This window comes from Phacochoerus africanus, chromosome 10 (genome assembly GCF_016906955.1).
Source record: "Phacochoerus africanus isolate WHEZ1 chromosome 10, ROS_Pafr_v1, whole genome shotgun sequence".
Taxonomy (NCBI): Eukaryota; Metazoa; Chordata; class Mammalia; order Artiodactyla; family Suidae; genus Phacochoerus; species Phacochoerus africanus.
In genome coordinates, this window is record NC_062553.1 from 79,221,989 (window position 1) to 79,238,312 (window position 16,324).

General features: G+C 34.6%; 1 protein-coding gene across 1 annotated transcript in view; it reads left to right on the forward strand.

The window, feature by feature from the left end:
• Positions 1–16,324, forward strand: part of IQCM (IQ motif containing M) — a 333,482-nt gene that overhangs the window by 152,954 nt on the left and 164,204 nt on the right. Inside the window, 1 exon segment of the mRNA XM_053743531.1 lies at positions 6,055–6,189. Within this exon segment, the coding sequence (XP_053599506.1) occupies positions 6,055–6,189 (135 nt within the window).

A 16,324-nucleotide genomic window follows, 5' to 3' on the forward strand; every position in this document is an offset into this window, starting at 1 on the left:
GTCATGTCTAGCTATCAAGAAAAAATTTCAAGGTATGCAAAAATCCAGAAATCCCCCCACAAGTTGTAAAGACTTCAGAACCAGCAGGGAAGGAATGTTGGAATTTTCAGGCTGGGGATTTAAAACAAATATGATTAATATGTGAATTATGGATAAAATATACAGCATGCAAGAACAGATGGGCAGTGTAGGCAAAAAGATGGAAATTCTAATAAAGAACCCCAAAGAAATGTTAACAACAACAACAGCAACAAAAACAACAAAAAGCCTGTAACAGAAATGAAGAATGCCTTTGATGGGCTTATTAGTGGCTGAGGAAAGGTTCTCTGAGCTAGAAATTATACCCATATAATCGTTGAACACTGAAAAGCAAAGAGAACATAGACTGAAATAAAAAACAGAACAAAATATCCAGGGACTGTGGGGTAACTACAAAAGGAGTAATGTATGAGAATACGAGAGGGAGAAAAAAGAGAGAAAGGAATATAAGAAATATTTATAACAGTAATGAGGAGAATTTCCCCCAAATTCATGTCAGATACAAACTGTAGATCTAGGAAGCCCAGAGAACACCAAGCAGAACCATCTACAGAAAATTAAAGATAAAAAAATTCTAAAAGAAGCTAGACAGACAAAGCACTTTGACTCTGGAGGGAAAAAAAATTACATATGATATATCCAAAAGCATGCAACCAAGAAGAATGGCATGAAATAAAGTGTTGAGTGAAACAAAACACCAACATAGAATTATGTTCCTTGCAAAATCATCCTTAAAAAATTAAGGACTTTCTCAGACAAGCAGAAATTGAGGGAATTTGTTGCCAGTAGATCTGTCTTGCAAAAAGACTTAAAAGATTTTTAGAGAGAAGGCAAATAATATAGACCAGAAACTCAGACTACAAAAAGTAAAGAAGAGCATTGAAGAAGAAATAAGAAAGCAAAGTAAAACATTTATTTTTCTTATTTCTAAGTGATCAACCATAAAAGTTTGTTCAGAGTAATATTAGCAACATACTCAATTAAAATAGAATATATAGCTTGGGTATAGTTATATATGCTAACTATATATATATATATATATATATATATGAATGACACATATATATATGAATGACAGCTATTATACAAGGGATGGGAGGGAGGAATTAGGATTATTCTGTTGTTGTAAGATATTTGCACTACCCATGAAGTAGGATAGTGATATTTGAAAGTGGATTTAGATTACTTATAAATGTATATTGTGAACTTTAGAGCAACCATTAAAAAATTTTAAAAAAAAGAAGTATAATAGATATGCTATGAAATGGGAGAAAGTGTAGTCATAGAAAATTAATTAAAAGTGTAAAAGGCATGGCAAAAGTAAAAGACACAAGAACAAAGAACAGGGGTAACAAATGGAAAACCTATTGGATACAGTGGATATAAATCCAGCTTTATCAGTAATCACTTTGAATGTTAAATGATGTGAATGCACCAATTAAAAGACAGATATTGTCAAAGCAGACCAAAACACAACCCAACTATATGCTCTAATAGGAAACTCACTTTTAATACAAAGACATATATAGATTAAAGTAAATGGATGGAGAAAAAACAAAAGCAGGAGTAGCTGTATTAATTTCAGAAAGAGCAGACTGTAAATTATGGAAACTAATCAAAGTTGAAGAAAGGCATTGCTTAATGATAAAGGGAGTCAATTGTCTAAGAAGACATTAGCAATTCTAACTGTGTATGTTCCTGACAATATAGCATGTAAAGCAAAAACTGATAGAACTACAAGGAGAGAAAGATGAATCCACTGTCCCAGTTGGAGACTTCAGTGCTCCACTATAAAAAATAGACAGATCAAGCAAAACAGATTGGGAAAGACATAGTTGACCTCAACAATACCATTCATCAACTGGATGTAAATGACATAACTACACTACTTCATCCAACATCACAATACACAGTTTTCTCAAGGTCTCATGGAACATTCACCAAGATAAGTCATATTCTGGGCCATAAATGTACCTTAACACATTTAAAATAATAGAACCTATACAATGTCTCCTCTGAGACCACAGTGAGACTAAATAGGAAATCAGCAACTGAAAGATAATTGAAAAATTCCAAAAAAAGTGAAGATTAAACTACAGATTTCTAAATAACACATGGGGGAAAAAAGAAATCTAAAGAGAAATCAAAATTATTTTGCACTAAATAAAAATGAAAATATAAAAATGTGTGGGATGCAGAGCTGTGCTTAAATGGAAATTTTTTTTTTTTTGTCTTTTTGCCATTTCTTGGGCCGCTCCCACGGCTATATGGAGGTTCCCAGGCTAGGGGTCGAATCGGAGCTGTAGCTACCGGCTGTAGTCACAGGCCTACACCAGAGCCACCGCAATGTGGGATCTGAGCTGCATCTGCAACCTACACCACAGCTCACGGCAACGCCAGATCCTTAACCCACTGAGCAAGGCCAGGGATCAAACCCGCAACCTCATGGTTCTTAGTCGGATTTGTTAACCACTGCGCCACAATGGGAACTCCCTTAAATGGAAATTTATATCATTAAATGCATATATTAGAATGGAAGAAAGATCTAAAATCAGTAACCTAAGTCTGCACTTTAAGAACCTTGAAAAAGAGCAAATTAAATCCAAAATAAGCAGAAAAGAAATAATAACAGAAGAGATCAGTGTGTAGTATTAAGTGAAAGAAGCCAATCTGAAAAGGCTGCATGCTATATGATTCCAACTATCTGATATTCTGGAAAAAGTGAAACTGGAGAAAATAAAGAGATCAATGGTTGCCAGGAGTGGGATGGGATGGGGGGAAGGATGAATTGGCAGGCACAAGGAGTTTTAGGACAGTGAAACTATTTTGTACAATACTGCAGTGATGGATACATATTATTATACATTTGTCCAAACCCAAAGAATCTACAATACCAAGAGTGAATCATAGGGTATACTGTTGCCTTTAGTGACTGTGATGTGTCTGTGTAGATCTATTGTTGGTAACAAATGCACTACTCTGGAGAGTGATGTTGATAATTGAGAGGAGGCTGTGCTTGAGGGGTGGTAAAGGTTTTATGAGATACTTCTCTACCTATCTCCTTCTCAATTTTAAACTTAAAATTGCTTTTATAACTTTTTAAAAAAATAAGAAAATGATGCAAGTAAATCATATTTAATCAGAATCACATTTAATTTATTATTGCCTTATAATGTAAAAGTGCTGCATTTTTTGGAAGTTCTAGCTAGTCATAAACTGTCTATTTTACAGTGGACTTAAGTTCCATGAAGACAAGGACTGTGTCTGTTATGTTCATTAATACACACTCCCTATTAACAAATGCCTGGTTTATCAGGTCTCACAAATATTTTTTAAAGTAGATCATTTTCATTTAGTTTATTAATTATGCTAAAATTATGTACCAAAAATATTTTCCAATAACCAGCATTCTTTGAGTTAGGAGGAAGAAAGTGATCAGAGAGAAGGAAAGAGGGAGAGATTTTATGTGAGTCATGGAACTCAGATCAGTTCACCAAGTCCAGCAGCCTGCTTTTCAGAGAAAAAAGCAGAAAGGAGAAAAGTATTTGAGAGTTGAAAAGGCAGGAAGAATAAGAGAGAAAGAGAAAACAAGTGAGAGAGGCAGAAAAAGAGAAAACTCTTCTGTCATGGGGGAGCTGCTGGAACTCCTTTTACTTAAAAAAAAAAAATCCTTTAAAAAGTGAGAGAGAGTTGAACTATCTTTTTTAGGTAATTATTTTTGTCCAAAGCTGTGGCGTGTGGAAGTTCAGGGATCGAACCTGTGCCACAGCAGTGGCCCAAGCCACTGCAGTAACAATGCCAGATCCTTAACCCACTGCACCACTAGAGAACTGAGTTCAGTTATCTTACTTGGGAGTTGACCCCAGGAAATACTGTTAGCAGAAGGGAGAAATGACAGGGAAGAGATGGAAGGAAGAACAAAGTACATGATCGAGCAGATTACCATGTGGACAACCATCACTTAATCCCTCTAGAGAACAGTGTAGCCATCCTGCCTCAAGTGCCAGGTCTGTATCCACCAACCCCCACCCCCATATAGAGATGAAAGGTTGCTGCAATGGGAACGTTGGCTGGCTCCTTGCACAGGTGGGCTGAGTGAAGTCTTGCAGCCAGAGGGAGCCCTTAGACAATGAAATGCAGATACTGGCAATTGAAAGTCAGGTCACCAAGCACAGAAATGTAACAGGTAAGGCAACATGAATGGAGCCACCAACAGCAACCGCTCTAGCTACTTATTTGAATGGAGAGAAAAAGTCGTAGATATACTAAATAGAAGTTTATGTTTATTTTCTGCTGCGTTTTCGGGGTCTGGAATAGCTACTCATCTTCAGGAAATCACTAAATACTTCTTGAACTGGTTGATGTGTTAGGTCTGTCCATCTCAACTGAATGAGTGAATGAATGAATGGATCGAAAATGAATCCATGTGGTTGATTGCCGGGATGATATGTTAGCTTCTGTTAGAAACCACTCTGGTTCTCTTTGTCTTTGGGAGTCCATATTTCAGAGCTAAACCTGTTCAGAGGCACAGCTTGTAAATGCTGATTAACAACCAGATTCATGGGGCTAATCAATACACTTCAGCATGGAGACTCAGTATTACCTTTTTGAAAAAAAAAATTAAATGGAGAACTACGCTTAATTCATTTGGTCATTATATAACCCCTGTCAAATGCCAAGTATGGGAAATAGCTGAGGGATGGCCCCACTGAACGGTTTTCTGAGGAAACCTTGATCCAGGAGTGACAAAAGACCTTTAAGTAGGAAGTAGGAATGCACTAAGTCATTTTTAAAAAATTTTTATTTATTTATTTATTTTTTTATTTGAGGAGTGTGCACATATTCCATAATTATTTTTAATTACGACAATAAATAAAAACTCCGTTAATGAAGCAAATCTTGTTAGAAACTAATTAAGAAAACTTGGTAGAATTCAAATTGGAAACAGTTTGAATTGACAATTCTGAGTGCATAGTGGTAAGAAACTATCTATCATACAGTAATTAAAGAACATTTTAAATCTTACCCTTCAGCTGTATCTTCATAGCTCTTTTATAATTGTAGGTAACTAGCTAGTTAACTAATTCCAAAGAAAATATATTCATCACTGTATACAATTTTCTTTTCATGTTCAATAATATCTAGTGATTGGTTTGCATGGTTTAGGGAGAATGCTTGTTCTTTAAATTTTTTTTAACAAAATAAAATACATATATTTAAACACAATTACATTCACACAGATTATTATATCATGGATCTTAAGAAACATATTAAGCGACTCCCTTTGGAGAAGTGGAATGGAAAATATGCCGAGACAAATAGGAAATTTATTCTATACTTTATCACATTTTGTACCATGGAGAGAAATGGTTATTAATAATGCAATTGTAGACCTATATTATTTAATTGTACAGTTGTATTATTTAATTATAATTATCATAAATTCTTTGATGGAGAGGAAATCAGAATCAGATGTAAGAAGACTAGGAATGCATGAAGTCATTGAATGAAAAGGAAACATTATAAGGGCAAAATGAGAAGCAGAGTAAGCAGTCCAAAGTGAAATCAGCAAGTCAAGTAATCAGAATGTGGGTAGGAGTTAAAAATAGATGAAAGAAATAGGGAAACTAATTAAAACTAATAAAAAATGACTGCTGAAATGGACCAACAGAAGGCAGGCCCCAGAAACCCTGACACTGACACCAAAGCTATGTCTTATGTTTTGGTTTGAACATCTATGTATGGAGAGTCTGTGGACCAGTGTCAGATAAACCAGGCCAGAGGATGCCCGTGTTCTGTTGGGGAAGCAAGTCGGAATTTCACTCCCGTGGAATGGCAGAGGGAGAAGCAGGCCCACTTCCTCTAAGCTTCTGCAGGAGGCTCTCATCTGGGAGGCTTATCATTAAACATCAAATTAAAACTGGAGTGAACAATCCGGATGATACTTTCAGATGGGGCATATATTTGATACATTATTTACAAAGAGAATATTTCCTGTTATATTTTTCCTTGTAGTCTATGAAACAATGTTTGCCAAAAGAGAAGATTGGCAAGGATTAGACAGAAGTGAGGTCCTTAAATACTTCAATGACTGTGGTCATTTCCCAACCCATCAGCAAATTGATGAAGTTTGGGATCTGGTCCTTAGAGGTGAGTGTTTTCTCATTTCTTTTTTTCTTTCACTTTCTTCTTCCTTCTTTTTTTCCTGCCCACTTTCCTCCCTTGTTCTTTCCTTCCTTCTCTTAATTTTATGTATCTGGTCTTATAAATACTTTTTCATATTTTTAAAACATGATTTTCATATATATGAAAAGGAGAGAAGATGATGGAGCAATAGGACGTGAGGCTCAGCAACTCCCACAAATATCTTGAGATTTAAAGAACAGGTTAAAAGAAGTTAATACAGTAAAGTTATTTTTAGGGGGATAGAAGAGATGATTTTAGCTTTTTAAATGTATTTCTTGTTATATATGTTATATATCTTATGTCTGGATATATTTTAAACCACAATGTATTTTAACTGCTAATACTAAAATGACTTCTCCTGAATAGCTGGGCTTGGTGCTGAAGAACATAGTGAAGTTTAAATGTTTAAACGTTATAAATTATTTCAATACAATAGAGTTTCACAGTTAGAAAATCATTTCTGAACAATAAATAAGTGAAAAGATAATATTGATTGTATGGGGATATTTAATAAGTTAAATGAAGCAACATTCTTCCCTTCTCCCTTCTCTAAAGACTAGTAAGGGGTGGAAACTGTCATCAGGGGCAGGAAATCTCAATGAATTTCCCTTAAGTCCTTAAGATTCTTATCAGCATTTTTTTTGTGTCCACATTAATGCTGTGCTTTGTTGCCATGTTTCGAAAGGATGGATGATCCACAATTTAATTGAGAAAAAAATTAAACAAAACATTTGAGGCCCTTTTTTGAATAGGGGAAAGGGCCCACATGTCAGTAGGAAGATATGATTAATGTCAGAGTGACAAGGCTGAAGCTTCATTATAGGTTGAGGTTCTCTTCCTTTGTTTGTTCTTAGTGTAAATATATTTAATTCTTTACCTATATACAGACTTTGCTTTGCTGCTGCTGAATCCCTAGTGCCTAGAAAACTTTTCTAGACTTTCCATAAATACATGTTCACAGACCAGAGAAGCATCCAGATCACTTTGTGCTTCAGTGGTCATGGCTAGGTTGTTTGTTGAAGCAACTTTGTCCTGATGGCAAAAACTTTGAATATTTATTATAGAAAATTTGGGGATGTAAGATACATAAAATTACTAATAAATAGCAATTGTTAACATTTGTGTTTATCATTCCCAGTTTTTTTTCTGTACATTAACATTTTTATGAAAATTGAGTTTTTCTACGTTTGAAAAGTTACTTTTTTTGCTTAACAATACTCATTAATTTCCAAGCCATGTATATCTTATACATTATTTTTGACTGAGTAATGATCTATCATAACAGTGTTGTGTAAAGTATTTACTCCTGTACATTTAAGTTTTCTCCTTTATAATAAATAATAATAAAAATTTAAAAATTGAATGCAGCAAAACAGAATTAATCAGGGATTTCAAAACTTATACTGATTAGTGTTAGTAATTTAAAATGCACATTTTTGTTCAAATTAACTGTTTCATAGTGATATTTTCCTTTACAGAATATTTTGGAAAATATCAAAAAAGCTGAGGTTTAAAGCATGGCTCTAGAATTAGCTTGCCTGGATTTAATTCCTGGCAATACTTACTAGTTCTATGTCTTTGGACAGGTTATTTGTCTCTGCTATGCCTTATTTTCTATATGGAGGATAATATTATCTAAGTCATTGGGCTATTATGAGATTTAAATGCAATAATTCATAGAAAACATGTTTCCCATTATAAGTAGTGGATAAATATTTGCTATTATTATGCTTAAATAATTCTTAAGTATACTGAAGTAATATGAAAATTAATTTTCATAATTTTATTTTGAAAATATTAAAATTCTAATTATAGACTGACTTATTTCTATAAAGATTTTTGTATTGAATGTTATCCATTGGTTTCCACCCATATCATCTCTTTTGATTATCATGATGACCTGTGTGCTAGAGAAGATGATATGCTCATTTATGTTCATTTTACAGATGAGAGAACTGAGACTTAGAGAGAGACATTTTTAAGCTCATTAGGAGAGTTGGAACTTTATCTCTGATCTCTTCAAGTCGAGTTCAATGCTCTTTCGATTTTACTATGCGGAGACACTTTAAAAGTTCAGTGCTACACAAACGTAATTAGATGGATGATTAAAATATTCTTGACAGCAAGTACTGCTTTTCATTGATCTTTCACAGACTAGATAATGCCTTGCAATGTAGTAGGTTTTCCATAAATGATTCACTGTATTAAATTTCTTATTAAAACTAGAATTTTCAAAAGAAAAACTAGTTTAAAAACACACTGTTTTTATCATAATGCCTAAAGTGGGGAAGCTTTCCTTTATAGAGAGAAGCCACTCTAACATAACGTATAATATATGTCCAATTATGTTGTTTCATCCAGTTAAAAAATTCTAGTGGTTCATAAAAAGCTTTCATTTAAAATGGAGATATTGTGAAATAATGGGTAAAATGAGACGATTATGGGAAATGCAGCTAAATTAATGTTTTCTGCTTCCTTTTGGTTTATACAATTTTTAAGAGAATCTGATTTATGCATTTTGGAATGTCAGTCATCTTCATTCATACTGACTTCTTTGATTGTGGATAATAGTTCAAGATGTGCAACCTACACAGTTTTTCACCTGGTAGAATATTTCACCTAACACATATATGTACTTAATCCAATTGATTAATAACTTCTTTGGTGTAAGACACCAAGTAGGTCAAACTTTTAAAACTTTCTGTATGAGTTCAGGTATTTTTATCTCCCTCCTCCCCCCATTTTTCTTCTTATCACTATGGTAACCAAAAAAAAAAAAAAAAGATGACCAAGGCTGTGATTTTTGTCTGAAAATCTTCCTTTGGAAGAGTGAAGCAACTTCGAATTGCATGTTGAGGCTGATCTTAAAAGCTCAAGAATGTGCAGAATGAGCAGCTTTATTTGATATTCATTTAAATCTCATCAAGTGAAAGTAATTACAATAGAAAGGCACGTCACAAAGTAGGGAAAATAATGCTATTTTTCATATTATCTATTCTCATATGAGCCAAATTTTATTTTAATAATTTTTTTTATTTTCCCACGGTACAGCAAGGGGGTCAGGTTATCCTTACATGTATACATTACAATTACATCTTATCCCCCACCCTTTCTTCAGTTGCAACATGAGTATCTAGACAAAGTTCTCAATGCTATTCAGCAGGATCTCCTTGTAAATCTATTCTAAGTTGTGTCTGATAAGCCCAAGCTCCCGATCCCTCCCACTCCCTCCCCCTCCCATCAGGCAGCCACAAGTCTCTTCTCCAAGTCCATGATTTTCTTTTCTGAGGAGATGTTCATTTGTGCTGGATATTAGATTCCAGTTATAAGTGATATCATATGGTATTTGTCTTTGTCTTTCTGGCTCATTTCACTCAATAGGAGATTCTCTAGCTCCATCCATGTTGCTGCAAATGGCATTATGTCATTCTTTTTGATGGCTGAGTAGTATTCCATTGTGTATATATACCACCTCTTCCGAATCCAATCATCTGTCGATGGACATTTGGGTTGTTTCCATGTCCTGGCTATTGTGAATAGTGCTGCAATGAACATGCGGGTGCACGTGTCTCTTTTAAGTAGAGTTTTGTCCGGATAGATGCCCAAGAGTGGGATTGTGGGGTCATATGGAAGTTCTATGTATAGATTTCTAAGGTATCTCCAAGCTGTTCTCCATAGTGGCTATACCAGTTGACATTCCCACCAACAGTGCAGGAGGGTTCCCTTTTCTCCACAGCCCCTCCAGCACTTGTTATTTGTGGATTTCTTAATGATGGCCATTCTGACTGGTGTGAGGTGATATCTCATGGTAGTTTTGATTTGCATTTCTCTTATAACCAGCGATGTTGAGCATTTTTTCATGTGTTTGCTGGCTGTCTGTATATCTTCTTTGGAGAAATGTCTATTCAGGTCTTTTGCCCATTTTTCCATTGATTGACTGGCTTTTTTGCTGTTGGGTTGTATAAATTGTTATATATTCTAGACATTAAGCCCTTGTTGGTTGCATCATTTGAAACTATTTTCTCCCATTCTGAAAGTTGTCTTTTTGTTTTCTTTTGGGTTTCCTTTGCTGTGCAAAAGCTTTTCAGTTTGATGAGGTCCCATGGGTCTATTTTTGCTCTAATTTCGATTGCTTTGGGAGACTGACCTGAGAAAATATTCATGATGTTGATGTCAGAGAGTGTTTTGCCTATGTTTTCTTCTAGGAGTTTGATGGTGTCCTGTCGTATATTTAAGTCTTTGAGCCATTTGGAGTTTATTTTTGTGCATGGTGTGAGGGTGTGTTCTAGTTTCATTGCTTGGCATGCAGCTGTCCAGGTTTCCCCGCAATGCTTGCTGAATAGACTTTCTTTTTCCCATTTGATGTTCTTGCCTCCCTTGACAAAGATGAATTGACCATAGGTGTCAGGGTTTATTTCCAGGTTCTCTATTCTGTTCCATTGGTCTGTCTGTCTGTTTTGATACCAGTCCCACACTGTTTTGATGACTGTGGCTTTGTAGTATTTCTTGAAGTCTGGGAGAGTTATGCCTCCTGCTTGGTTTTTGTTTCTCAGGATTGCTTTGGCGATTCTGGGTCTTTTGTGGTTCCATATAAATGTTTGGATTGTTTGTTCTAGTTCTGTGAAAAATGTCCTGGGTAATTTGATAGGGATTGCATTGAATCTGTAGATTGCTTTGGGTAGTATGGCCATTTTTACAATATTGATTTTCCCAATCCAGGAACATGGAATATCTTTGCATTTCTTTACTTCTTCTTTGATTTCTTTAATTAAAGTTTTATAGTTCTCGGCATATAGGTCCTTTACCTCCTTGGTCAGGTGTATTCCGAGGTATTTGATTTTGTGAGGTGCAATTTTAAAAGGTATCGTATTTTTGTATTCCTTTTCTAATGTTTCATTGCTGGTATAGAGAAATGCGACTGACTTCTGAATGTTCATCTTATAGCCTGCTGCTTTGCTGAATTTATGAATCAGTTCAAGGAGTTTTGGGGTTGAGTCCTTAGGGTTTTCTATGTATAGTATCATGTCGTCTGCATACAGTGACAGTTTGATCTCTTCTCTTCCTATATGGATGCCTTTTATTTCTTTTGTTTGTCTAATTGCTGTGGCTAGGACTTCCAAAACGATGTTGAAGAGCCGTGGTGAGAGTGGGCATCCCTGTCTTGTTCCAGATTTGAGTGAGAAGGCTTTCAGTTTTTCCCCATTGAGTATTAGATTTGCCGTGGTTTTCTCATAAATGGCTTTGATTATATTCAGGAGTGTTTCCTCTATACCCACTTTGGCGAGGGTCTTGATCATGAATGGATGTTGGACTTTGTCAAATGCTTTTTCTGCGTCTATTGAGATGATCATATGATTTTTGACTTTTTTTTTTGTTAATGTGGTGTATGATGCTGATTGATTTGCATATGTTGAACCATCCTTGTGAACCTGGGATGAACCCAACCTGGTCATGGTGTATAATTTTTTTGATATGTTGTTGGATTCGGTTGGCTAAGATTTTGTTGAGAATTTTTGCATCTATATTCATCAATGATATTGGGCGATAGTTTTCTTTTTTGGTGGTATCTCTGCCTGGTTTTGGCATGAGGGTGATGGTGGCATCATAGAATGTCTTTGGGAGTATTCCTTCTTCTTCCACCTTTTGAAAGAGTTTAAGGAGGATGGGCACCAGTTCCTCTTTATATGTTTGATAGAATTCACCTGTGAAGCCATCTGGTCCTGGACTTTTATTTGTAGGGAGTGATTTTATGACCTCTTCCATTTCATTTCTAGTGATCGGTCTGTTCAGTTGGTCTGTTTCTACTTGATTCAGTTTTGGCAGGCTGTAAGAGTCTAGAAAACTGTCCATTTCTTCCAGATTGTCAAACTTGTCGCCATATAGTTGTTCATAGTATTCTCTTATGGTTTTTTGTATTTCTGCTGTATCCGTTGTGATCTCTCCTTTTTCATTTATAATTTTGGTTATTTGGGTTCTTTCTCTCCTCTTTTGAGTGATTCTGGCCAGGGGTTTGTCAATTTTGTTCACCTTTTCAAAGAACCAGCTCTTGGTTTTATTAATTTTCTCTATTGTTTTTTGAGTCTCTATTTTATTGATTTCTTCTTTGATCTTTATAATTTCCTTCCTTCTGCTGACTTTAGGCCTTTTTTCTTCTTCTTTTTCTAATTCATTTAGGTGGAGGGTTAAGTTGTCAACTTGGGATCTTTCTTCTTTTTTGAGAAAGGCCTGTATTGCTATAAATTTCCCTCTGAGCACTGCTTTCGCAGCATCCCACAGATTTTGAGCGGTTGTGTCTTCATTATCATTTGTGTCAAGGTAGTTTTTAATTTCCTTCTTGATTTCCTCATTGACCCATTGGTTTTTTAGTAGCATGTTGTTTAATCTCCATGCAGTAGGTTTTTTCTCTTTCCTTTTCCCATGGTTGATTTCTAATTTCATGGCATTGTGATCAGAGAAGATACTTGAGATAATTTCTATGCTCCTAAATTTATTGAGATTAGCTTTGTGTCCCAAGATGTGGTCGATTCTTGAGAATGTTCCATGAGCATTTGAGAAGAATGTGTATTCTGCTTTTTTTGGATGTAGTGTCCTGAAGATATCAATTAAGTCTAATTTTTCTATTGTTTCCTTTAGGATCTATGAGCCAAATTTTTAGAAGCTCGAACTTTGAAGATTTTCCTCTGTTTTCTCAATATGTAAATAGAAATTTTAGTTTATTTTCTGAAATCAAAATGAACAGAAAACTCAACAATGAAGCTAAGTCCACGTTCACTGTGGAGCTCCAGACAAAAATTTAAAATTTGAAAGATTCTATGCATCTGAAGAAACTATGGTCTCAGATGGGATGTGAAATATTTCAGGCTCTCTAACTAGTTGGAGGCAAACTCTAACAATATCCTGGGCCACCTGCTTCTCAGGGCACAGCTCTGTCTCCCACAAGCAGACAATACTGGATATTCTCCTTTTTTTTTTCCCCAAAATATGGCTTTATGCTATAAAGTGGGAAACATATAATTATTTTCCCCTATTTTTTTTTCATAGGGACAAGCATTCTAATAATAGGATTTTGGTTATGCTGAAATGGGATTAAAGAGGATTTTAAAAAATAGTAGCTAGTAGAGGATTCTAGGGCATAAGAAAGTCTGATGGAAATGAATGCAGAAACATCAGAGGTAACATGTTGCAAAAGCATTATTTTAAATAACTTATAATAATACGTTGGTGTTTTAGATCTGAACATATGAATGGGGGGGGGCACAATTGAGTCTACAATACCTGATGTATACACTTGATTTATTGGATCACTTATTAATCACATGTTAGTCCAAGTGGATTGCCATGGACATTTTTTAACAGCTCATATACGTATTTAAAAAGTCACTCATTGTGAGTGTGCAGTTAAGTGAATTTTTGTAAATTTATATTGTTGTGCAACCATCAGAACAACAGGTTTTAAAAATTTTCCATAACCTGAAAAGTTCTCTTGTGCCCATTTTAAGTCAGTCCCTACTGTCAGTTCCAGGCCACCACTATCTGTTATTTATGTCTATAGAGCTGCCATTTCTAGAAGTTTCATGTAAATAGAATGCTATATTATGGAGGATATTGTAACTGGCTTCTTTCTCTTCATGTGTTTTTGAGGTTCATTAATGACAGCATATATCAGTAGTTTGTCCTTCTTACTGCTGAATAATATTCCATTATGGGTATATGTTTAGTTTATTCATCAGTTTTTGAATATTTGGCTTGTTTCCACCTTTCAGTTATGAATAATGCTGCTATAACTGTCTCTTTGTGGTTTTAATTAGCACCTCCCCCATAATGAATAATGTTGGACATTTTTTCCTGTGTTTATTAGATATTAGTATATTATCTTTAGAAAAATGTCTATTCAAAACTTTTGTATAGGCGTTCCCATCGTGGTGCAGTGGAAACAAACCCAACTAGGAACCATGAGATTGCCGGTTCGATCCCTGGCCTTGCTCGGTGGGTTAAGGATGCAGCATTGCTGTGAGCTGTGGTGTAGGTCTCAGACACAGCTCGGATCCAGTGTTGCTGTGGCTTTGGCTCTGGCTGTGGCTCTGGCTGGCAGCTTCTGCTCCCATTAGACCCCTAGCCTGGGAACCTCCATATGTAATGAGTGCAGTCCTAAAAAGACAAAAAAAAAACAAAAAACAAAAACAAAAAACTTTTGTATAGTCTTTTACTTGAGATCTTTGTTTTCTTATTATTGAATTATTGGAGTTAATTCTATACTTTTGATTCAAATTCTTTATTAGATACATAGTTTGCAAATATTTTCTCCCAGTCTGTGGCATATCTCTTCGTTTTTAATGTTATATCTAAGCAAGAGTTTTAAATTTTTCTAAAGTTTAACTCACCAGTGTTTTTCCTTTCTGGAGTAGGCTTTTAGGATCATAGTTAAGAAATTTTTACGTCTTACAGGGTAAACATTTTCTTCTACCTTTTTTTTCTTAGAAGTTTTATGATTTAGCTCTTTTAGGTTTACAGTCCACTTTATTTTAACCCATGTGCCTAGTTTAATATAAAGTGTTTCTCCGATAAACAGCATAGAGTTCTATCTTTGCTTTTTAAAATTAGTTTGACAAGCTCTGTCATTTGGCATTTTAGTCCATTCACATTTGAAGCAGTGATTGATGTGGTTGAACTTATGTCTGTCATTTTGCTGTTTGTTTTCTCTTTGGCTCATGTCTCTGTTGTTCCTGTTTCTTCTTTGCTGCCTTCTTTTGCATTTTGTGCAAGTATTTTTAGTGTGCTCTTATAATTACACTCAATTTTTAAACTATATTGTAAAAATTACTTTCTTAGTTGTTACTCTAGGAATTGAAATCTACTTCCTAACTTACCACACTATTGTTCAGATTAATACTAAAATATTTCCAGGTAAATATAGCAACCTTACATCAATATAGTTCATCATCCCTCCTCCACTGTGCTATTGTCATATGTATTGCATACATACATTTAGAAATCTAGCAATGCAATTTTATAATTGTGATCTTAAGTGATTGTGTGTTTTAAGGTGTTAAAAGTAGAAATATGAAAATTATTTTATACAGCTTTTTATATTGTATATATGAACACAGTTACCACTTCCTTTGCTCTTCATTACATCTTTAGATATGAATTAACATCTGGTGTTTTTTCCTTTTAGTCTTCTAATGGTACATTCCCTTAGTCTTTTAAAATCTGAGGGTGTCTATACCACCTTCATTTTGTTTTGAAGGATAGTTTTGCTGGATATAGAATTCTTGGTTGACAATTTTATTTTTCAGTACTTTGAATATGTTCTTTCAGTGCCTCCTGACCACCATTGGTTTTGATGGGAAATCAGTTGAAAGTCTTATTTTTCTTCTACTGCATATGATAGTAGATATGATACTAAAAAAAGATTTAAGATTAAATCTTTTCCTTTGTCTTTCAGCTCTTTTTTTTTAGCTGTGATATGTGTAGGTGTGGATCACTTTTTATTGTACTTGGGGTTCATTGCACCTTTTAGATTTGTAAATTAATGTTTTTCATCAAATTTGGCAATTTTCAGCAAAGTTTCTTTGGGAGTTAACTCTCTCCTTCCTCTTCTTCTAGGTCCCAATTACATTTATATTAGTACACTTAATGTTGTTGCAGAGGTATCTGAGGCTGTGTTTTTTTCTTAAAAGTGTCTTTGCTCATTCAGTTCTTAGAAGTGGATAATAGTTTTTACTATACTTTCTAGGTCACTATTAGTCACTTCTACATTCTCAAATCCGTTTTGTGAATTTTTTATTCCACTGTTTTATTTTTCAACTCTGGAATCCATTTAGTTACTTTTATGGATTCTTTTTCTTTTGATGATCCTTATTTTTGAGTAATTCCTATATTTTCCTTTAGTTATTTAAATGTAATACATTTAAATTATTTAAGTATATTTATAGTAGCATCTTTGAGGTCTTTGCTAAATCTAGCATCTGAGTCCACTCGAAGTCAATTTTTATTGACCTTTTTTTTTCCTCCTGAGGATAGGTCACATTTTTCTCTTTATATGAATGTATCTTGTTTGTAATTATTGAATATTGGACATTTTAGACAATATGTTACT